The sequence below is a fragment of the Heliangelus exortis genome, chromosome 13, assembly GCF_036169615.1.
Source record: "Heliangelus exortis chromosome 13, bHelExo1.hap1, whole genome shotgun sequence".
In the NCBI taxonomy this organism is placed as follows: Eukaryota; Metazoa; Chordata; class Aves; order Apodiformes; family Trochilidae; genus Heliangelus; species Heliangelus exortis.
Window position 1 is genome coordinate 16,890,254 of NC_092434.1, and position 20,552 is coordinate 16,910,805.

General features: G+C 46.3%; 1 protein-coding gene across 4 annotated transcripts in view; it reads left to right on the plus strand.

Annotated features, from left to right (window-relative positions):
• The window catches only part of WDR59 (WD repeat domain 59), a 53,925-nt gene that overhangs the window by 6,852 nt on the left and 26,521 nt on the right, over positions 1-20,552 (plus strand). For all 4 annotated transcript variants that reach the window (XR_011728537.1, XM_071757071.1, XM_071757072.1 and 1 more), the window contains exons 4-14: positions 2,418-2,503; positions 4,158-4,238; positions 6,049-6,086; positions 9,003-9,091; positions 9,508-9,624; positions 10,518-10,595; positions 11,659-11,815; positions 13,400-13,479; positions 15,517-15,649; positions 18,816-18,940; positions 19,166-19,330. Coding sequence is in view for 3 of the 4 variants with exons in the window: in XM_071757071.1 (XP_071613172.1) it covers positions 2,418-2,503; positions 4,158-4,238; positions 6,049-6,086; positions 9,003-9,091; positions 9,508-9,624; positions 10,518-10,595; positions 11,659-11,815; positions 13,400-13,479; positions 15,517-15,649; positions 18,816-18,940; positions 19,166-19,330 (1,149 nt within the window). In the remaining variant the exon portion in view is untranslated. The remainder of the gene's footprint in view (positions 1-2,417; positions 2,504-4,157; positions 4,239-6,048; positions 6,087-9,002; positions 9,092-9,507; positions 9,625-10,517; positions 10,596-11,658; positions 11,816-13,399; positions 13,480-15,516; positions 15,650-18,815; positions 18,941-19,165; positions 19,331-20,552) is intronic.

Genomic DNA, 20,552 nt, shown 5'->3' on the forward strand with positions numbered 1-20,552 from the left:
AGCACAGGTCAGTTCTGCTTGACCACTGAAACCATCTGGGTTTGCAGATGGGCAGGGGCTGAGTCAGCCAGGGGTTCTTCTTCAGTGTGTGAAGAGGTAAATAGGGTGGTCTGAAGAAGCAGCAGGCCATCTGGGACTTGAGCACAGTTTTTTGCTCTGATCTTGGTTCATGTTCTCCAGCTTGGTCATCCTGAGCCCTGAGCTCCTGCTCATGGAAGTCTTGGCCATCAACCACAGCCCTGCAGCACAGGTGCAGATTGTTCTCATGAGAAAATGCCTTTTCTGTTGTGTTGCATCTGCTTTTATAGCCTGAGAACCCTGGGATTGCTGGGATTAGAGAGGTTTCATCTACTTTTTAGAGAAGACACTTTAGGGAAGGTGGTTTCCTGGGATTTGTGTTCCTTTTGCTTCCTGGACTGGCTGTGCCTGAAACTAAAGGCAGTGTTAAAAGCAAACCAGTGTTGTTTGCTCTCTGCAACAAACTTTGCTTGTTTGCTCTCTGCCTGTCTCCTCCCAGCTCCTGTACATGAGTAACATGTTAAAGATGCAGGTTGATGGAAAAGGAGTGTAAAACTTTACTATCCTGGCAAGCTCACCTGGTTGAAAGTGCTGTTAATTGGAAGTGGTGCAGGCAGAGGGGAAATCTGTCCTGGTGTTTGGATAAGGGCTTCTTATTTTTGTAGCTCCTTTCCAAAAGAGCTGAAACATGTCCTCTTGCTACCCTCTGGCTCAAGCACATTTCTGAGGTCTCCTGTTGTGTCAGAAATGTCACTGTTTTCCATCCTGGATCCATGTCACTACTTTTTTTTGGTCACAAACTCTTGAAGAAGAGGGTGATGAAACTATTGGAAGCACATGCTGATACTTATGACAGGAAGCACAGGTTTTTACAAGATGGTGCTGGGAGAAGCTGTCATTCTCCCACATCTGATGCTACAGGCATTGCTTTCCATGTGAGATGTAGCACTGAGAGTCTGAGAAACTCTGATGGACCTTATCTTGTCCAGTCCTGAACAAATCCCATTGAGTAATTTCACTCTTCCACTGTAAAACCTTCTATCAAAGAGAAATATGCAATCAGTTTTCCTTTCCCTGTGGAAAGGAGCTGTTAGAAAAAATGCCAGGTATTATTGCTGAGCTGGGAGACCTTCCATTTCAGGGAGTGTTTTATCCATCTGCAAGTTCAACTTCATATCAGGCAGCTTTGGGGAAAGGAAAATAACTGGGGAACAGCACCATAAAGTAAAATCAGTCTTTTCTCTATCATCTTTTCCCTCATCTACCTGTGAGTTTGAAGATAAGGGGCTAAGGAAGATCAAATTTGAAAGTGGTGTTAGTTCTGGTTTTGCAAAATCAACATGAATTTCCCATCATGGCCCAAACTCCACTGTGCTGTACATGCACCCAAAACAGGTAATTCCTGACCCAGAAACATTAGGGTTGGCCTGGGATGTGATGAGCCCTGGATTAAAGCAGAATCTGAAGATAAAGCACAATAACATTGAAGTAACTTTGTGTGTGGCTGTATTTGGGGAAGGGTGCAATATTAAAATTAGTGAAAAAGCCCTAAATAATGTTGTCATTGATTCATCTGGTTTACTTCTGTCATTTACAGTTAGAGATGAGCACTTAAAGCTTTCCTGGGCTGGCAAGGATGGAAGTGCCCTTGAGGAGGTGACCTTGAAGCCATTGGACTGTGTTGTTCCCACAGGCTCTGATTTGAGGGAGAGCTGGCAGGGAGCAGTGGGGATCTGTCACCCCCTTCACTGAAAACTCCAGTTGTGAATCTGAACAGGCTGTTCCTGCAGAGAAAATCTGTCTGCCTGTTGCCTGCACTTGAGGCACATTGTTAGGAAATAAAAGCCCTGAGAACATAATTTCGTGGAAACATTTTGCAATGTGATTTTTTTTTTTTTTTTTCCTTTCCTCCTATTCCTGTTTGTCTCCATTTTTATGTGGGTGTAATTAAAGTGTAAGCTTTGGACAGTCACAGAATCAAATAATTATGGTTGGAAAAGACTTTTAAGATCATAGAGTCCAACCAGAACCTAACTATACCAGCCATTAACCCAATTCTACCAAGTCCAGTGCTAAACCATGTCCCTCAGCACCACATCTACGTGGCTTTTAAACACCTCCAGGATGGTGATTCAGCCACTACCCTGGGCAACCTGTTCCAGTTTATAATTAGCATTTCAGTGAAGAAGTTTCTTCTAGTATCTAATCCAAACCTCCCTTGGTGCAACTTGAGACCATTTTCTCAGTTTCATCTTGCTCTCCTGCTTTGGAAAAGGACTCCACTAAGCACAGCCTGACCATGGATAACTGATGTTGTTCAAGGGGAACAGGAAACTGATGCATTAATTCTGGTCCTACCTTGTTCCCCTGACACTGTCTCCTTTTTTCCATCATTTCAGAGCAATCAGCGAGTTGACCTCTACAAGTGGAAGGAAGGTAATGGTGAAGTTTGTACATCACTGCAAGGGCACACACGTGTGATCAGGTGAGGAGCAAGCTGTGGGCTGCTCTGTTTTTTCATACAATGGGTTTTTTCATAGAAGGTGGATGTTTCAGTTTGGCCCCCCTCATAGAATCATAGAATTGGCTGGGTTGGAAGGGACCTCAGAGCTCATCAAGTCCAACCCTTGATCCACTCCCCCCGTGGTTCCCAGCCCATGGCACTGAGTGCCACATCCAGGCTCTTTGGAAATATCTCCAGGGATGGAGAATCCACCCCTTCCCTGGGCAGCCCATTCCAATGGCTGAGCACCCTCTCCAGCAAGAAATTCTTTCTCATGTCCAACCTAAACCTCCCCTGGCACAACTTGAGACCTCTTGTGCCCTCTTGTCTTGCTGAGAGTTGCCTGGGAAAAGAGCCCAACCCCCCCCTGGCTCCAACCTCCTTTCAGGGAGTTGGAGAGAGTGATGAGGTCTCCCCTGAGCCTCCTCTTCTCCAGCCTCAACACCCCCAGCTCCCTCAGCCCTTCCTCACAGGATCTGGGCTGGATCCCTTCACAGCCTCCTTGCTCTTCTCTGGACCTGCTCCAGCACCTCAAGCTCCTTCCTGAGCTGAGGGGCCCAGAACTGGACACAGGACTCAAGCTGTGGCCTCCCCAGGGCTGAGCACAGGGGCAGAATCCCTTCCCTGGACCTGCTGGCCACGCTGTTCCTGAGCCAGCCCAGGATGCCATTGGCCTTCTTGGCCACCTGGGCACACTGCTGGCTCCTCTTCAGCTTCCTGGCAATCCAGACTCCCAGGTCCCTTTCTGCCACTCTGTGCCCAGCCTGGAGCTCCCCATGGGGTTTTTGTGGCCAAAGTGCAGGACCTGGCACTTGGAATGTTGAACCTCATCCCGTTGGGATCAGCCCAACTCTCCAGTCTGTCCAGGTCCCTCATGCTCTGTTCTCAGCCTGTTGTGACTCACTTTTCTGGACTGCATTCTCTGCCCATTTGTTTTGCCTTTCCCATTTGGAGAAAGCATCAGATGTGAAGCTGCTCATCCTCTTGTGGCTCCCCCCAGTAGTTCCACTTAGCCTTTGATGGCTCCAGTGTCATTGCTTTAGGCTGCTGGCCTTGTAATGAACAGCAACCATCATCTGGGAAACAGCACGTTTATTAAATTGAATCCCAGCCATGTTTCTGTGTGGTAGCAGCTAAATTACAGGAGGTAATCCCAAAGATCAGAGTCAGGGTGTGCTGTGGTGGTAGAGGGGAGATTTCTGCCTCTGGTTCTAGGGGTGTATTTTAGTGCTGGGCTGGAAATGCAGGTGAAGGATTGTCCTTACTCCAGCTTCTGACTGCAAAAAGCCCTTGAAATGGCTGACTGGAGGCTGCTGAGTCCAGCAGGAAGGAGTCCCAGAGTGACTCCTGGTGCCAGGAGTAACTGCAAACTCCCTGAGACAGTGTCCCTTTTCCTGTGGAGGGAAGAGCACACACATGGTAGCTGTAAAGTTCAGGGCTTGGAGGATGATCCACTGGAATTTACTTAGAAGGATTTCATTGCTTCATTGGAATTTTTTTATAGAATTGATTAAGGTCTTGCTTTTTACTTAAAAATTTTCAGTAGATGTCATGGAGTGGCCATGAATTTGTTGGAGAAATGTACCTGGGCCTTGTGTACACTTCTCTGTGCTGATCTCCTCTGTTACTTTTGCAGTGACTTGGACTGGGCAGTGTTTGAGCCAGACCTGCTGGTCACCAGTTCTGTTGACACCTACATCTACATCTGGGACATCAAGTAAGCATCAGTATGTTTCTGCACTGCAGGGAAATCATTGGACTCTTTTCCATAATTAGCAGCTTGCAGGGCAAAGCCTGCACTGGTGGGCTTCATCTGCTTGCCACAATCTCAAAGAGAATTTCTGTTCTTTACTTTCAAGCCAGTTCAGGGTCAGTGAAGAGTAGGAGAGTGGTGCTGCTCAGCCTCTGTCCTGCTCCTGTTTGGAAAAAATGCTGGCTGGCTTCTCTCCCTCCCAGTTAAGATCACCCAGGGGTGTTCCTCCTCCTGTTGGGGTTTTTTCAGTTGAATGAATGAGCACCATTTCATGCTCCTGAAGTAATTTTCCATGGAATTTGGGGATTGTTTCTGACTTTCCCTGAGTGGTGGGGAGACTGGCATTCAGGAACCTTTTCCTGTTTGTGCCTTCCCTTCCTTCCTGGTGCTTTCTATCCTGAGTAATTTCAGGGTAACAGATCTTTCCAAACCCATCAGTATTAAAAAAGTAACATTTTATACCTGAGGAGCAAGGATCTGGCATTGGGGCTGCTGGGCTCTCTTGCTGGCTGCAAGACTTCCATGACTTCTTCATGACTCCCAGCAAGTCACTTTGTTCCTCTCTGCCTCCTTTGCTCTGTTAGAATAGGAGGATAATTGTATAACCCCACTGTACCAGGTTATCCTGAGGCTTCTTTAGCTCCTACAAAGCACTTAGGTCTTTGGTTAAATGGTGCTTGAGAATGGCTATATATTATTAATGCATAATTAAAAGACACAGAGAGACAATAACTGTTGGTTGTGTTTTCCTGTGATATTATCTTAGTGCCAAGCAAAAAAAAAATAGGCTCTCTGAAGGTTGTTATCAGAAGCATTGCTTTAACTCTGCTGTGCCCTTCTATTATTTTGTGTCTGTGGCTATCACTTATCCAGAAATGTTTGCTTAGACAGTTTTGGACCAACCTCTGCATCCCACTTGTGCCTCCAGCAAATGAACATCTTGCTGAATTGTCTGTCTCTGGTGACCCCCTAGGGAGGTGGCCCTGCAGTAAGCATAGCTGGACATTTCCTGCTTAGTTTTTCAGACAAACTAACAATTTGTCTAGGTGGAAATACATGGAGGGAGAGGTGAGGTCCTGTTCAGAAGATGTTCTGCTTTTTAGCAGACACAAAAAGCTAAAGGCAGTATGTTCAGTGGCATTGTTTGTGGAAGGGCAGGTGGAGTCCTGAGGAGCAAGGTCAAGGAATGATTTATTGCCTTGTTCCATGGTCCTGGTGCTGCACTGGCCTCTGCCACCAGGGAACATGGTCTGCAGAATCTGCACACAGCTGGGCTTATTTCTTCCTAATTTTCTTGTTATATGCTGGGTGTGAAGCCTTTGCTCTGAAGTCTTTGCTCAGTCTGCCTTGAATCAAGGTCTGTAAAACCTTGACAAACACATCAGTGGCTTCTGTTGAGTTTTTCCACAGTTCTGTTTGTTTCTTTTAATCCTCCTGGGAGTCTGTTTTGTTGCTTCTTGCAGCAACACTTTGACCCCAGTGTTTCCTTGCCTGCCCAGTTGCAACCTGCCACACTTAGCACATGTTTCTCCCCCCTCCAGCCCCAACCTGTGTCCTAAACTTGCTGCTGTATGTGGTGGCAAGCCAGAATGGCTGTTGTCCTCCTGCTGGTCACTTTATTCCATTTAGTGTGATATCTTTTTGATAAGCAGCAAGCACCTTACCTCCCAAGGAACAGCAATAAAATTAGTCCTGGAAGAGCAGGGATTTTTCTGGGGAGGCTGGACCTGCTGGGTGTGCCAGGGGTGCTCACATTAGCCATGTTGTGTTTCAGGGACACCAGGAAGCCTACAGTCTCTCTCTCTGCAGTTGGTAAGTATGGTGTGTGTGTGTGTGTGTGGTATCCATGTGTAGTGTTGTATGGCCCTGCTGTTACTCTTCCCTTCCTTCACACTCTGAGCATGGCTGAGTACAGAAATGCCACCAGGTTGTCCCATCTAGAAGCCTGAGAAGTTCTGATTCACAGCTCCTTTTAGCTGAAGAGATTTCAGAAGGGATGTGGAGCCTTTGGAGGTTCCCAGCCTGGAGAGCTGTGGTGGTGCTTTGGCAAAACTGGTGAGACAGCCCTAGAATCACAGAATGGTTTGAGTTGAAAGGGACCTCAAAGCTCAGATAGTTTCAAACCCCCTGCATGGGCAGGGACACCTCCCACCAGCCCAGGTTGCTCCAAGCCCCATCCAACCTGGATTTGAACACTTCCAGGGAGGGGGCAGCCACAGCTTCCCTGGACAACCTGGGCCAGGGTCTCAAAAGAATTTTTTCCTAATGTCCAGCCAAGTCACATGTCATGTAACCATCTCATGACATCTAAGAGCCTGCTAACCCCTCCTCTGGCACTGATTGTCTCCTGTTGTCTCTCTGCAGTTTCTCCTTGTCCTTTTATGTTTGAATCAGATGAGAAACTGAATCCCAACCCACGGGCAGTGGTGCTGGGTGCTGCCAACTTCCCCTTCCATCCCTGGGGTGTGTGAGCCAGCTGGATCTGCTTTCCTGGGGCACTCCCAAGGTGTAGGCAGCTGCAGTGGTGACACAGTGGCACTCTCTGTGGGCTGTGCTTGCTCTGGGAAGGCACTTGTCACAGATGCTGGCAGTGGAGCTGTCCTGCTGTCTGTCACACCTCCTGCTGGCAGGTGCTGCCTGTTGGATCTGGGCAAAGTACAAATGTCCTTGTCCCAGGTTCTGTTCCCAGGAGCACAGCAGTCTCTGGAACACGTACCTCTTGTGGTCTGCAGTGCCTCCCATTCCCTCACAGCTTGCAAACCTCTACCTTAGCAATGGAAAAACTGAATCTGAGAGAAGCCCTGGTTGGTTCTGGTGACTGGGATGAGGTTTCATAGGCCAGCTGAGCCAGCCCAGCACCAGCTCCCTGGAAAGCTTCCTTCCCCCCATGCCCAGCCCTGTTTCTTGCTGATTCAGATGTTTGTGTACCCTTCATTGAGTGGATTGAATCAATCAACTGGCAGCCAATTCACTGTTTGTTTTTTCTCCTGGACTAGCTTTTTTTGCCAGGTTGTCAAGATTAATTTGCTCCCCGTGGAGGAGAAGATGGGGAATAGCAGCAAGCCAAGATCTGTTTAGATTTCTCATGAACCTCACCTTTCTGATAGCTTAGAATGTTTTGAAGATACTGTCAGAATAAGCATAAGAACATAACTTGTATTTCTCTTACAAAGTCTGAACAGACCACATCAACTGAAGTTGTACTTTGCTTATTATTAGAAATAATCGACAAACTTCTAATTTTAGGCCCTTCATGATATCATAAAATTGCATCTGGACCATCATCCAGTTTCTTTACCATGCCACTGATGTCTTTGACTGGTGTATTTTGACATTTAGATCTTCTGGTCCACCCCATGAGTCTACATACCCTGAGCTGGCCAGACTCAAGGTCCACCTGCCATGCTCTTTTCCCTAAAAATGCATTCAAACTTCACCCCAAACCAACCAGGACAATTTTTAGGAGAATAGAAACACTTTGCTGAGCAATTTCCAGAGCTATTATAAATTTAAGTGCAAACTAAGGAGTTGTGTTTAACAGGAAAAAATTATTCGTTGTATTTAATGATTTTTAGGAGGATTACATTTTTCAATTAGGACACTTATTCTTTATGTGATAAAGATATGCATAATACACAGGTTAAGATCTTTAACATGGAAATGAACTAAAAAGAAGAGAATTTTACTCTCTGAATGTTCATTGCATAATTGCATTTCAATGAACTAACTGCATGTCACAGACCTAAAATAAAGTTGAAACTAATAGCTGAACTCTCATGTCCTCAACAGGGGTTCAAAGTAAGCCTCTGTTATCTAAGAAATACCTTTTTGGTTTCAGGAGTGAAAGAGGGAGCTGGGGGTGTTGAGGCTGGAGAAGAGGAGGCTCAGGGGAGACCTCATCACTCTCTCCAACTCCCTGAAAGGAGGTTGGAGCCAGGGGGGGGTTGGGCTCTTTTCCCAGGCAACTCTCAGCAAGACAAGAGGGCACAAGAGGTCTCAAGTTGTGCCAGGGGAGGTTTAGGTTGGACATTAGAAAGAATTTCTTTCTGGAGAGGGTGCTCAGGCATTGGAATGGGCTGCCCAGGGAAGGGGTGGATTCTCCATCCCTGGAGATATTTCAAAAGAGCCTGGATGTGGCACTCAGTGCCATGGGCTGGGAACCACGGGGGGAGTGGAGCAAGGGTTGGACTTGATGAGCTCTGAGCTCCCTTCCAACCCAACCCATTCTGTGATTCTGTGATTCCTACACCTCCATTTTAACAATAGACCAATAACACTGGTTCCCTTCTTAGCATCACATTAGTGTAGGAGGGTGTTGGGGAGACCTATGAAACAACCCTGAAGCACCTGGAAGGAGCTTAAATGAAGACAGAAGGGATTTGGGAAGGAGGTGATGAACCTGGAGTTGTTGTCTGGAGGAAGTTGCTCCATCTGAGCTAATGAGCACTAGGATTTTAATCAGGTGCAGCCTGTGGCTAGACATTGCAAGGAAAATCTCTAGACATGTAACTGGAACACTTTTTGAGGTCCTCAAGACACAAACACTAAGCTGAGGAATTTGGAGTCAATCCTTTTCATGCCATCCTCCTTCCTGCTGGCTCCAGGGCTGTCTTTCCTCTCAGCTGCCTTTCCTCTGCTAAAAAGAGCAGCTCCAAGCTCAGGTTAAGGGTCTGCTGTCCAACTTACTTTTTAATTGCATATTTTTGACCTGCTCTGTTTATGCTGCAGCTGGAGCTTCCCAGGTCAAATGGAACAAGAAAAATGCCAACTGTGTTGCCACAAGCCACGATGGGGATGTCCGAATATGGGACAAAAGGGTGAGTTGAGGGTCTCTTGAACAGCCTGTGTGTGATGGTTGATACAGACATCCCCTCTGGTCACAGATAAATACCAAGAGGAATGTGTTACTTTGTACCAAATCTCTCTTGTTGATTTAAACTAGAGATAATTAGGAGCCTGTGACTCTGAAGAGAGCTTGTAAATAGATTTCTTCTCCAGAAACCATGCCCTTTAGCATTTTGGTTTTGAGCTCATGGTGCTTAACTCCTTCCCCAGATATAAAGCCTGGTTCAGGGCTGCAGTTGGTGACTGGGATTTGCCACACTTTCACAGAACCTTTCTTTCAACTATTTGTGTTCTACTTCTTGCCCTTATTAACGTGCCTCTTTATACCAAAAAACTGGACCAAATTTCAGGAGTCCTGTGCTGAGAAGGAAAATGTTTCCCCTTGCAGAAACCCAGCACTGCAGTGGAGTACTTGGCAGCTCATCTCTCTAAAATCCATGGTCTTGACTGGCATCCTGACAATGAATATATGTTAGCCACTTCCAGCCAGGACAATTCTGTCAGGGTAAGTGTTGCTTCTGGGACCTCTACTTGGGAGACAGAAGGATGGTGGAGCAGAATTCCTGCTGCTAAAGTCTTGGGGAGTGCTTGTCCTGGGCAAGATCTGAATCCTGATTTTTGATTTGTGTGTGTGCTGGACCAGGGGCATCCTTACAGAACAGGCAGAGGAGTATTTGCAGGATGAGTGCATGTATATTTGCTGTGTCTCTGGTGGGTTGAGCAGTACTGAAGCTGAAAAACAACTCTCTCTGCCTGTTGTTTGCCAGAAGGGAGCTGGTGACAGAAGAGCCTACTTCCCAAAATGTGATGTTGCCAGCCTCAGGACCTTGGGGGGAAGGGAAAACATACTCTGCCCCTGGGATTCCCAAACTCACTTTGAATTGGGTCATCCTTGGATTATCAGTAACCCACAGCAAGTATTGCCATGCAGGGCCTTTTACTTGCTGAGAGGGGAGTGTGCTTTGCATGTCATCCAAATGGAGCTCACATTTAGCTAAGCTCCAAGCAAAAGGTTAGATTCTTCATTACAAAATTAGCAGGAACAGCAGGGTGGGTGCAGTCTGGCCTGGCACATGGGCTGGGAGCCTGCAGGGTACCTTGTAGCTCTGAAAGCCCAATCAGGCTGCCTGGCTCCCTGCTCTAATTGCTCAAGCTGTGATCACTGTGAATATGACCCCAAGTCACACATTGTCTGAGGGATGCTGCCAGATGCTTGATATTTGTCCTTTGAGGCCATCTCTGCTGTTAATGAATGGGCTTACTAATGATGCTCTGTGCACCCTGCCATGTTTGTTGTTCTACCTGCAAGCCATGTGGAAAGCTGCTGTATGAAAATATAGCCAGCTTGTGTTTTTGGTGATTTGGGGGTTTTTTTTGTTTGGTTTTTTTTTTTTTCAGTTCTGGGATTACCGTCAGCCTCGGAAATACCTCAATATCCTTCCCTGCCAGGTTCCTGTCTGGAAGGCAAGATACACAGTGAGTGAGAAACTCCCATCAGCCCCTCTTGTCCTGTCAGAGCAAATGCATGAAGAGGCATTAAAAAGGGAACTGCTGAAGGGCTTCTCACTGATTCTACTGCAGGATGTGATTAAGTTGATTTTTAAAATCCCTCTTGGTGCTTAAAAGGCCTGGAAGAGCAGTGACTGCATTGGAGGCATTCAGGAGAAGGAATGACCAGCAGTGGGAGATCCCAGACTTTGGCATTGTCCTCCTGGGGTAAAAAACTCAGATGGCTCAGAAAGTGGCTGCTTCTCTTGTTTCTGTAATTTTCTACTCAGTTGAAGCATCAATACCTGTTTCACAGGGCAGTGCAGGAGTCTCCTGCCCTCTCTGAGAGCCTCTGTTCCCAGAGTTTTCCAGCCTCCTGCCCTCCCTGAGAGCCTCTGTTCCCAGACTTTTCCAGCCTCCTGCCCTCCCTGAGAGCCTCTCTTCCCTGAGTTTTCCAGCATGCCACAGTGGGCTGTTAGAGCAGACCCAAAAACTTTTTCCTTTTATAGAGTGGGCACCCATCCACGTGAAGCTGAGGCTCTTAAGACCAGTCATATCCCTATTCCCCAGACATCTGAATGTGGCCTGAAGCCAGTGCTGGGTCTTGTGCTGTTGATCCCCATTCCCATGGTTGGGGGGTGTAAGACTGGGTTTTAGGGTTCCTTTGGGCATCATGACCCTGAGCAACTCCTGGGTCTCAATCCCCAGGCAGCAGCTCTTGCAGCTCCAGGCAAATCAGTGTAAGGATCACACATGAAAAGAAAAGGGTGAAATCCCTCCAGCCTCACAGTTAAAAAGTGAGGAACCAGCAGGAAGAAATGATTAATCTTCAGAGAGCTGCACTGGATATCTCTGTGTTAAATCTTGTCTCTTGTAAGAGCCTGTTACTTGCACAGCAATTGCCTTGGAGCCTCCCAGTTTTAGATCTGGTTCTGTTTTGTGCCAAGTTCCTTTCAAATCTTGGTGGTGGTAAAAAGGGAAGATTTGGAATATGATGGCAGCATGGGAGCAGAAATCCCATGGCTAACTTGAGGGGTGTTTCTCTTTCAAGCCTTTCAGCAATGGGCTGGTGACAGTGATGGTGCCCCAGCTCCGGAGAGAGAACAGTCTCCTGCTCTGGAATGTCTTTGACTTGAACACACCCGTCCACACTTTTGTGGGACATGATGATGTGGTGCTGGAGTTTCAGTGGAGGAAGCAGAAAGAAGGTGAGTTCAGGGCTGGATGTGCTTTCTCTCCTGCATTGCAGCCATGGATTAACCAGGAGTGTGGGGGCCTGGCTCCTGGCTGTGATGCTTGTGCTGTTGCTGTTTGAATCTTGTGGTTTTTTGGAGTAGTTTTACTCACTTCCCTGCCTCCTCCTCCTCAGGTTACAGCTGTTTTATGCTTGCTTCATGGCACTACCCACAGAAGCATTGCCCTGTTGTTTCCATGCTAACAAAGCTGGTGGGGTCAGCAGTGACTCTAATTGCTTCCACTCTCCTGCAAATCTATTTTTGAATGGATCTTTCAGAATAAATTGTATAAACTATGACATGAGTGCCAGAGTTGCAGGTGCCTTCCCCCTGCTCAGAGCTGCAGGCTCACCAGTCAACCCCTCACATCACTGCCTCAACCTTCAAGATGTTCCAGACCACAGACTTGGGATGAATCCACCTTATCTATGTGCTGGCAAAAGAGGAAGAGTGTGGGATAGAGTGGCTGTTGTTCAAGTTCAGTCCTGACTAAATTTTCCAGTGTAGGCAGCTAAATATAGGAGATGCCATACTAGAGGTTGGGTAACCCCACAGATCACAGCTTTTTTTCCAGCACTTCAGCTGCCATGACAGAACAAGCAGGTCTGGCTTTGGTGACACTTGTGGCACTGTTTTGCAGTGCTGTGTAACAGTTCTGGTCCAACCCTCTGCCACAGCTCCTTGGGAAATTCAGTCACCTTCTTCTCCTCACCTTGCTTTTCCTCCTTCAGAAAGAGGAGGGTGATACAGAACTGTGTCAGGGTCTCAGTCATCTTGTGAATGAACTTTCAGGCAGTTGTCCTGTGTTAGCTGAGCTGATGGATATATATCTGAGGCTGGAAGTTGTGCTCATCTCCAGCAAATTAAATCCAAGCATTCCAATCCTGCTTCAGTGCAGAGACAACCAAGGCAGCCACAGAGTCTGCTGTGCTTTATTTAGACAGCTGCTGTGTCTCAGCAGGGAGGGTAGGAAGCAGCTGTGCAGCAGCAAATTCCTAAATGCAGCAGCTGTTTGACAAGGGAAACCTAAACTGTGTCACAAGGCCTAAACATGGGCATAAATAAGTCTGTGTACCTTTATCTGTTGACAGATAGTATGTGGCTGATATATTTGATTACTGAACTTGTCTTGGCATGACCCAAATCTCAGAAGAAAAAGGGGGGAGGGTAGAACCAGCTTCTTTTAGCTTAGAAATGTTTAAAAACCTCTGTGTCTTGTAACAGGTATGAGGAAATAAGATATTTTGATATTAGTTACCATAAAAAAAGAAATTTCTGAACCATATTATTTCTTCTGCTTAAAGAAACATTGCATCAGAGCTTGTTCATTCCTTGTTGGAAAAATCAGATCACATTAATTTAGACTTTGTGCTTTTCACTCATGAATTCTGTCTCAGGCAGAGGTGAGGTGACTGTGGTGCAGGGAAGCTGATGCACCCAGGTCAGTTCACAGTGGAACAGGACTCACCCTGCTGGCTTGCTTGCATCTGTTTCCTCTGCAGACAGGGCTGAGAGAGTTTGCAGCAGGGTCTGTAAGTTTTTGCTGTCTTGTTTTAGGTTCTAAGGACTACCAGCTGGTTACGTGGTCCCGTGATCAGACTCTGAGAATGTGGAGGATTGATTCTCAGCTGCAGAGGGTGAGTAAATGTGTTTACTCCTGAGCTACAGACACTTACAAGCTGGATTCACCTTCTTTTCCTTGCACTGGCAGTTGTTCTCTGGTATCCTAGAGCTGCAGACACAGCAGCCAGCTGCCACTTCAGCTCCAGCCCAGAAACATCCTCAAGGAGACCCAAGAGGTCTTTGTGTTTGTGCCTCAAAAGCTTCTGTGAAGTGCAAGGCCACTTTGTTGTGTAATAGTGAGTGTGCAAGTTGTCTGGGGAAGGTGGAGAGCAGTTACTGCATGTGCTGCCTCTTAAGATGCCACCTCTGTAGCTGTAAGACTATGAGTCTTTTCTTGGCATTTTAGGTATTTGGTAAATGCAGGGATTGTGCCTCCACCTCCTCCCTTTGTCTCCATTACCTCTTGCCCTGGTGCAGGCAGTATGAGTCCTGTTGTTCTGCTGCCTGGCAGCAGTTACAAAAATTGCTGATGAAATTATTAGAACAGTAGGGTCTGACCAGGGGCTCACGTGGCCACGATGGCACATGTTGCTCTGTCTCAGCTTCAGCTGTGGATGTCTTGGAAGAGGATAAGAACAAGGCAAATATGGATGATGTTTCCCCCAAATGCCCTGTCAGCCTCCTGCAGTTTGCAACTTGGAGACTCCCTGAGTCTGGCATCTTTGTATTTGGCAAAGCTTGATGAGTTTCACTTCCATAGATTTGTTCTGTCTTTGCTTGGACCTCTGTACATTTTTGTCATCTTAAGCATCCTAGGAATTAGGAGTTTCCTGGTTTTTCTATGTGTTTTGTGAAAAAATAGCTCCCTCATTAGTTTATTTTGCAACCTGCTGGTTTCATTACATTCAAGATGAGCCATACACCCATCTTGTCTAGACCTCCATGATATTCCTCCTTTTTCAAGTCAAAACATCTTGTTATATTTCATTCTTTGTATGAGAACTTTGTTCTTTTGCTTTTCACAACCCTTTTTCTGTTCTATTATATTCTTTTTTGGATGGGGAACTTATTTTCTTTTCAATAATTCCCAGTACTCATGTTGTTTTTTTAAGCTGTCAGGCATAATTCCCTGAAAACATCTCACTCTGGCCTCTACATCTGGTTCCTTCAGTCAGCTTGAACTTGAGGTTTTTTTTTTTTTTTCCCCTGTATGCATTGCTTTATGTGAACTGAATTTCATATTTCATTTTAATACAGTAACTCCTGTAAGGTCCTTCTGTGATTGTCTGCAGTCAGCCACTCTTGTTACTCCCCTGAATAACTTGGTGGCATCAGCAAACTTGGTCATTTTGCTATTCACCTCCTGTTCCAGGCTTTTAATGAATATGTTGAGAAGCATGTGTTCCCAGCACAGATCCTGCAGGAGTCCTGCAGGTCTGTAAACAACCTTCTCTGTGAAAAATGACCCTTTTATCCTACCTGATATATCTGTGAATATTTGATTTCTTTCCTGTCTTGTCAAACAACACACATGATGGCATCTTGCTGGTGACCCATGCTGCAGTTTGCCACATGGCAACCTTATCCTTTCTCCCCTGTGTGGTTTTTTCTCCTTCATCTTCCCTGTTTTCTTGTGCTGAACTTAAGATACAAGATCTCCTGGTCTCTTTTTGGCACAGGACCTAGAGTCCTAGGGTCCTTAGTATGTACCTGAGTCTCTAGACTCTGCTGGAGCATAAATATCAAAACCAGAAAGTGTGCAGCTGTTATATCTGATATAAATCATGAAAAAAGCTCTGTCAAATTAATTCAAGGCATTAGTCATGTCAGCTTTAGATTTGGTTCAAGTCAAACCTCTGTCACTTAGGCTGGCCCTGTCAATGAAGTGGCTTTGTAATTGAGCAGATTTGTCCAGGTTGGCTGAGGTGACAGGGCTGAGGATGCTGGAAAGTGGAACATCACTTGTCTCCAGCACAGAAACAATGCCAAGGTCTTAGTCATGACTGTTGTTTGGACAGACCTGCCTTGCAAATCCAGCTCCCTGGAGAAATGGTGACTTTCTGCAGGTTGGTTCCCTTTGTGCAGCATGTGGATGTGCTTGGTCTTTTCAGCTGTGTGCTAATGATATCCTGGATGGAGTTGAGGACCTCATCGATGGGATTTCTCATCTGCCAGAGCCAGACAAGACTCTTCACCCCCAGGACTCTGAACCTCAACATAACTCTGGGCATGGGGATGAGGAAGGTGAGGCAAGCAGTGGGTTAGGGAACTTCTAACACCAACTGTCTTTGTGTTGGCAAGATGGTGCATCTTAGTGTTAGAGCATTATGTTGTTGACAAAGCACAAACTGGTGCTGTTTCAAAGACTGATGGACTCCCCATCTGAGATGAGGGGATCACAGAATTATTGAGGCTGGAAAAGACCTCTGAGATCATCAAGTCCAGCCTGTGACTTAACACCACCACATCAGCCAGACCATGGCACTAAGTGCCACATCAGCCTTTCCTTAAGCACCTCCTGGGACAGGGACTCCACCACTTCCCTGGGCAGTCCACTCTAATTCCTGATCAACCTCTCTGTGAGAAGGTGCTTCCTGATGTCCAAAAAAGCACTAGGGGTTTCTCAGGGTGGTCCTCCCTCTCCTCTAACACACTAATGTCATTCTACCTGTGAAATGGAGCTCTTCCTTTTCACCAATACATAATTTAATTGTATTCTCTTTAGGTCCTAATTGTGACTTGCTGCCATAAGTGAGACTTTTAAGGAGGTTTAAGGTAGTTTAAGCTGAAAGATGAGCAGGGAGAAGAGGGAAGTGTATGGGTAAGGCACTCTGACACAAGGTGCTTACATTACAATTGAAACATAAAACACTTCTGGGGTTACTGTGTGAATGGATCTAAGGTGGAGGCATTTGCCCAGGTTGTTTCTGGTCCACTGGAAGCAGTGTGGAGAGAGCTCTTGAGCTTTTGTTTCATGCCTTGGTGAGAAGTGGCTGAAGGCTGGGAGGGCAGAGGGAGAGGGATGGTATCTCTGACTTCCCAGTTTTAGATGGGTGGGTGGGTCTGGGTCAGAGGCTTTAACCAAAGTGGTGGAAGAGGAGATGCACAGGGGAGGAATGCAAGGAGAGGGTTTGTGTGGTTAAGGCTCTGGCCAGGTGAAACATTCAGGTTTTTAGTGTTTGAAGAGTGTAAATACCAGAAGAGAAGAGATTTGCAGCAGCTGAGAGCCATGGTGATGGTGTGCACATAAAGAAGGTGTCTAAAGGGGTTTCTGTATGTAATACTGAGGAAGACTTTGTCAGTTTGGGTTTAAATTCACAGTTCCTTTCTGTGTTGTAGCAGGGTGCTACAATGGATTCCCAATGTGAGGGGTTTAGAGGAAACCAATTTTATTCTCCTTTTGACTAGCCAACACACTGGAGGGAGGATGAGGAGAAAGTGGTCTAAAAACTGTCCTTTGAATAAAGGAGAAAGCTGTGAAGCTCCTTAAGGAAGGCTTCTCTCCATAACTGAAGTTTCCTGCCTGACAAATCCCAGTATGTGGGAGCAGAACAAGTTTCTCAAAGTTTTTAGCACCTCTGTCTGCATGAGGCTTTTATAATGTGATAGAAAAAGCCCCAGTTACCTGTGCTCAGCATCCGTGGGGAAGCTCAGCCTGTCTTGCTGTGCCTGAGAGCATGAAGTGTTCTCATTCTGGCTGCCTGACCTCTCTTTTCCACTGCAGAAATTTAACTCTTTCACTGTCCCTGCTGAGGTTTCAGTCACACATGCTGTGTAGTTTCTCTGGGAGTCTGGGTTTGGGTCAGACTGTCAAGGTTTCCCTTGTGGCCAAAGGGAATAAAAATGGCTTTTCTCTAGCAGGGTAGATTCAGCTGCAAATACTGTGACTGCAAGATCAATGCTTAAGCAAGTCCCTAGGCAGAAATTTCAGTTTTTTCTGGCCTAAAAGCTATGGTGGGCTGTTGATGTTTCACCCTGGAGGTGGCTGTGTTTCAGTCTCCAGGTTATAGGAGTAAAGCATTTTGGGGATCTTTGAAGGGAACAGCAGTCTGCAGATAAATGAGAAAACCCCCCAGCTGAGTGCTGGGTGTACAGTTCTCCTCCCTGGCTGCTCCTATGAAGGATCTTCAGGAATTTTGACAAATATGTGGGGTCTTGGGGATTAGAAACCAGCTGGAAGGGATTGGGAGGAAAAGACAAAGGAAGGGAACTGCAGAGATGGTTTTTCAGTGGGCTGTTTGGTGTCTTGAGCTAAAAATAATTCTCTTCCCTGAAATCCACTGATCTTCCTTTAGTCCCTTTTCCCACTGCCTTTTGTGAAGCTTGTTGAAGCACTATAATAAAATCACAGGAAGGAATGAGTAGCTGAGCATCCCACCTACCCAAATTCAGCAACCCATTGGGCAGCAGTTAAACCAAATATATTTGTTCCATCAGCAAGGTCAGTCCAACACTTGGAAAAGCAATTTGCATTTCTTGTAATTTTTTTTTTTTTTTTTTTTTTCCAATTTGGTATTGCAAGTGTGAGGATGATAGCTGAATGACCAGGACTTCCCTTGTGTCCTTGGAACCAAAGAATATATTTTGTCATCTTAGGAAGTAGTTCCACAGTGAAGTCCCCTTCAGAAGGAGTTGTTCCTCCTGGGGTACATAGCAGGATATGAGGCTAAAGCAAGGCATGACCACAGGCAGAGACCAATTCTCCTGAAACTCCATCAAGTTTGGTATCTTAACTATAATTCCTTGTGTTCTGCAGCACTTGACCTGCTTATATAAATGTATTCTGGCATATAGGGCTTATGGTCCTCCTAAAAACTGTTTGAAGCAGCCATGGGATGAGTCTTTAAAAACCATGAAAGCACCAGAGTGCTTTGCATCATCAAATGACTGCAATTGCAAATGACTGCTACAGATTAATTAAGCCTCTACTAGGGCCAGAAATACCCTCTTCTCTCTCCCAAAGCCTTACTATGATTTGGAATGATTCCCTGAAAGCCAAGAGTGGTGGGATGTGAGTCCCAAAGATCAGAGCTCCTTCTGGACACTGCTTTGGCTGCAGTTCTTTCCTGCTGAACAGGCTCAAGTTCAGCTGTTGGTGACTCTGGCACAGAGGGAGAAGAAGGGATCTCAGATAAGTTAGAGACAGACCACTTATGGCTGTACAGACAGCTTCCATAGCCTTCCTGGGAAACCTGTGTGCAGACAGGTTTGGGTTTTTGAAGAGCAAGGCTCAGAATTCTTCCTCTAAACAACAGTTGGGACCCTCCAGCTCACAGGTCTCTCCCATGTAAAACCCAAAACTCCATGTGTCAGAAGAGCTCCTGCTGGTTTTGCTGCCTTCTGCCATCATTTGCCAAAAGTCTGTCTCTATTACAGCTTGTCTCAACCTGTTCTTCATCTTTCCTGACAGCCTTAAAAGAAGATTTCCTGAGTGACCCCCTGGTGGGAAAGAAAGCAGACCAGCTGGGGCTGCCTCAAACTCTGCAGCAGGAATTTTCCCTGATCAACGTGCAGATCCGAAATGTCAATGTGGAGGTGAAGAGCTTCAAGTTTCCTTTTTCTGGCTTTTTAGGAGGGGATGTGGGCAGGCTGGCTCCTCAGAGCTTGTTGAGGGGGGAACCTTTTTTGCTGCAGTGACTGCTGTCTGCAGGCACGGTTTGGGGGTGCTCAGAGGAGTTGTCCCCTCAGCATGCATCTGAGCCACTGGAAGTTGAAAAATCCTGGGAGATCTCACTACAGAGCAGTTGCTTTTCCTTACAGATGGATGCAGTGAGTCGTAGCTGTACTGTGTCAGTGCACTGTGGCAACCACAGAGTCAGGATGCTGGTGATGTTCCCTGTTCAGTATCCCAATAATGCTGCACCATCCTTCCAGTTCATCAACCCAACCTCCATCACTGCATCCATGAAGGCAAAGCTGCTGAAGGTGTGTGGGGAGTTGATGTTGTCTTTGTAAATGCACAAATGCTGGGCACTTGGTGTCCAGATTACTGACACCATAAAACATCTCACCTTCTGACCTTCCAGTACCTGAAGGGGGGCTGTAAGAAGGCTGGAGAGGGACTGTTTATAAGGGGTTGTAATGATAGGATGAGGGGCAATGGGATTAAATCAGAGAAGAGTAGATTTAGATAAGATGTTAGGAAAAAAAAATGTACAGGTTGCCCAGGGATGTGGTTGAGGCCTCATCCCTGGAGATATTCAAGGTGAGGCTTGAGGAGGCTCTGAGCAACCTGAGCTGGGTGAGGGTGTCCCTGATACTGCAGGGGGGTTGGGCTGGGTGACCCTTGGAGGTCCCTTCCAACCCAAATCATTCTATGATCCTATTCTATGGTCACTGTGATCTGATACATTGTGAAGCTCCTAGGGGTGAGGTTTTTGTTGGGCTGTCAGCCCAGTATTTGCCTTTCTTCACTGATGGTTTTTAATGTTTTTCAATGCCACTCTGTTCCTGTGTTGCCTAAGGATCCCTAACATCCTTCTCCTCATGCAGTTGCCCCCAGCCCCATACAAGGCAAAACAGCTAAGCATCCAGCTGCAGAAAGATGATAGTATTGAGCTAAGATGTTACTTCCTACTCTTTTCCACAAACTATTTTTAAAACAAGAGGACATTCTACAAAGGCCCTTCCAGACCAGGTGTTTGATCATCTGGTGTAAGAAGTCCTATTGCTGATGAAATCTTTTTCAGTGAGCTGATAGATTAATCAGCAGTGAGTTGATAGATTAATTTGGGTTCTTTCCTGAAAAAAAACCCCAGCCTTATAGTTTGCCACAAACTGCTGTGAAACAGAATTGCAGAGTGTCTTTGGTTGGAAGAGACCTTCAAGATCATCCTGTCCAACCTTTGACCAACATTCTAAGTTCACCACTAAACCATGTCCCTAAAAACCAGGTCCACATTCCATTTAGATCCCTCCAGGCTTAGTGACTCCACCACTGCCCTGGGCAGACTCTTCCAGTGTCTGGGCTACAAACAGTGGTATAGTAAATAGCTGCTGGAGTATAAAGGCCCAAATCCTGGCTCAGACTGCTGAATCAAGGTGAACCCTTCCTGCTCATATCAAAACTCAAAGCAGGCAGCACGCCCGTGGGTCAGTGTAGCTCCAGCTGGTGTCAGGGAATGTCTTTGTCCTCTCTGCATCCTGT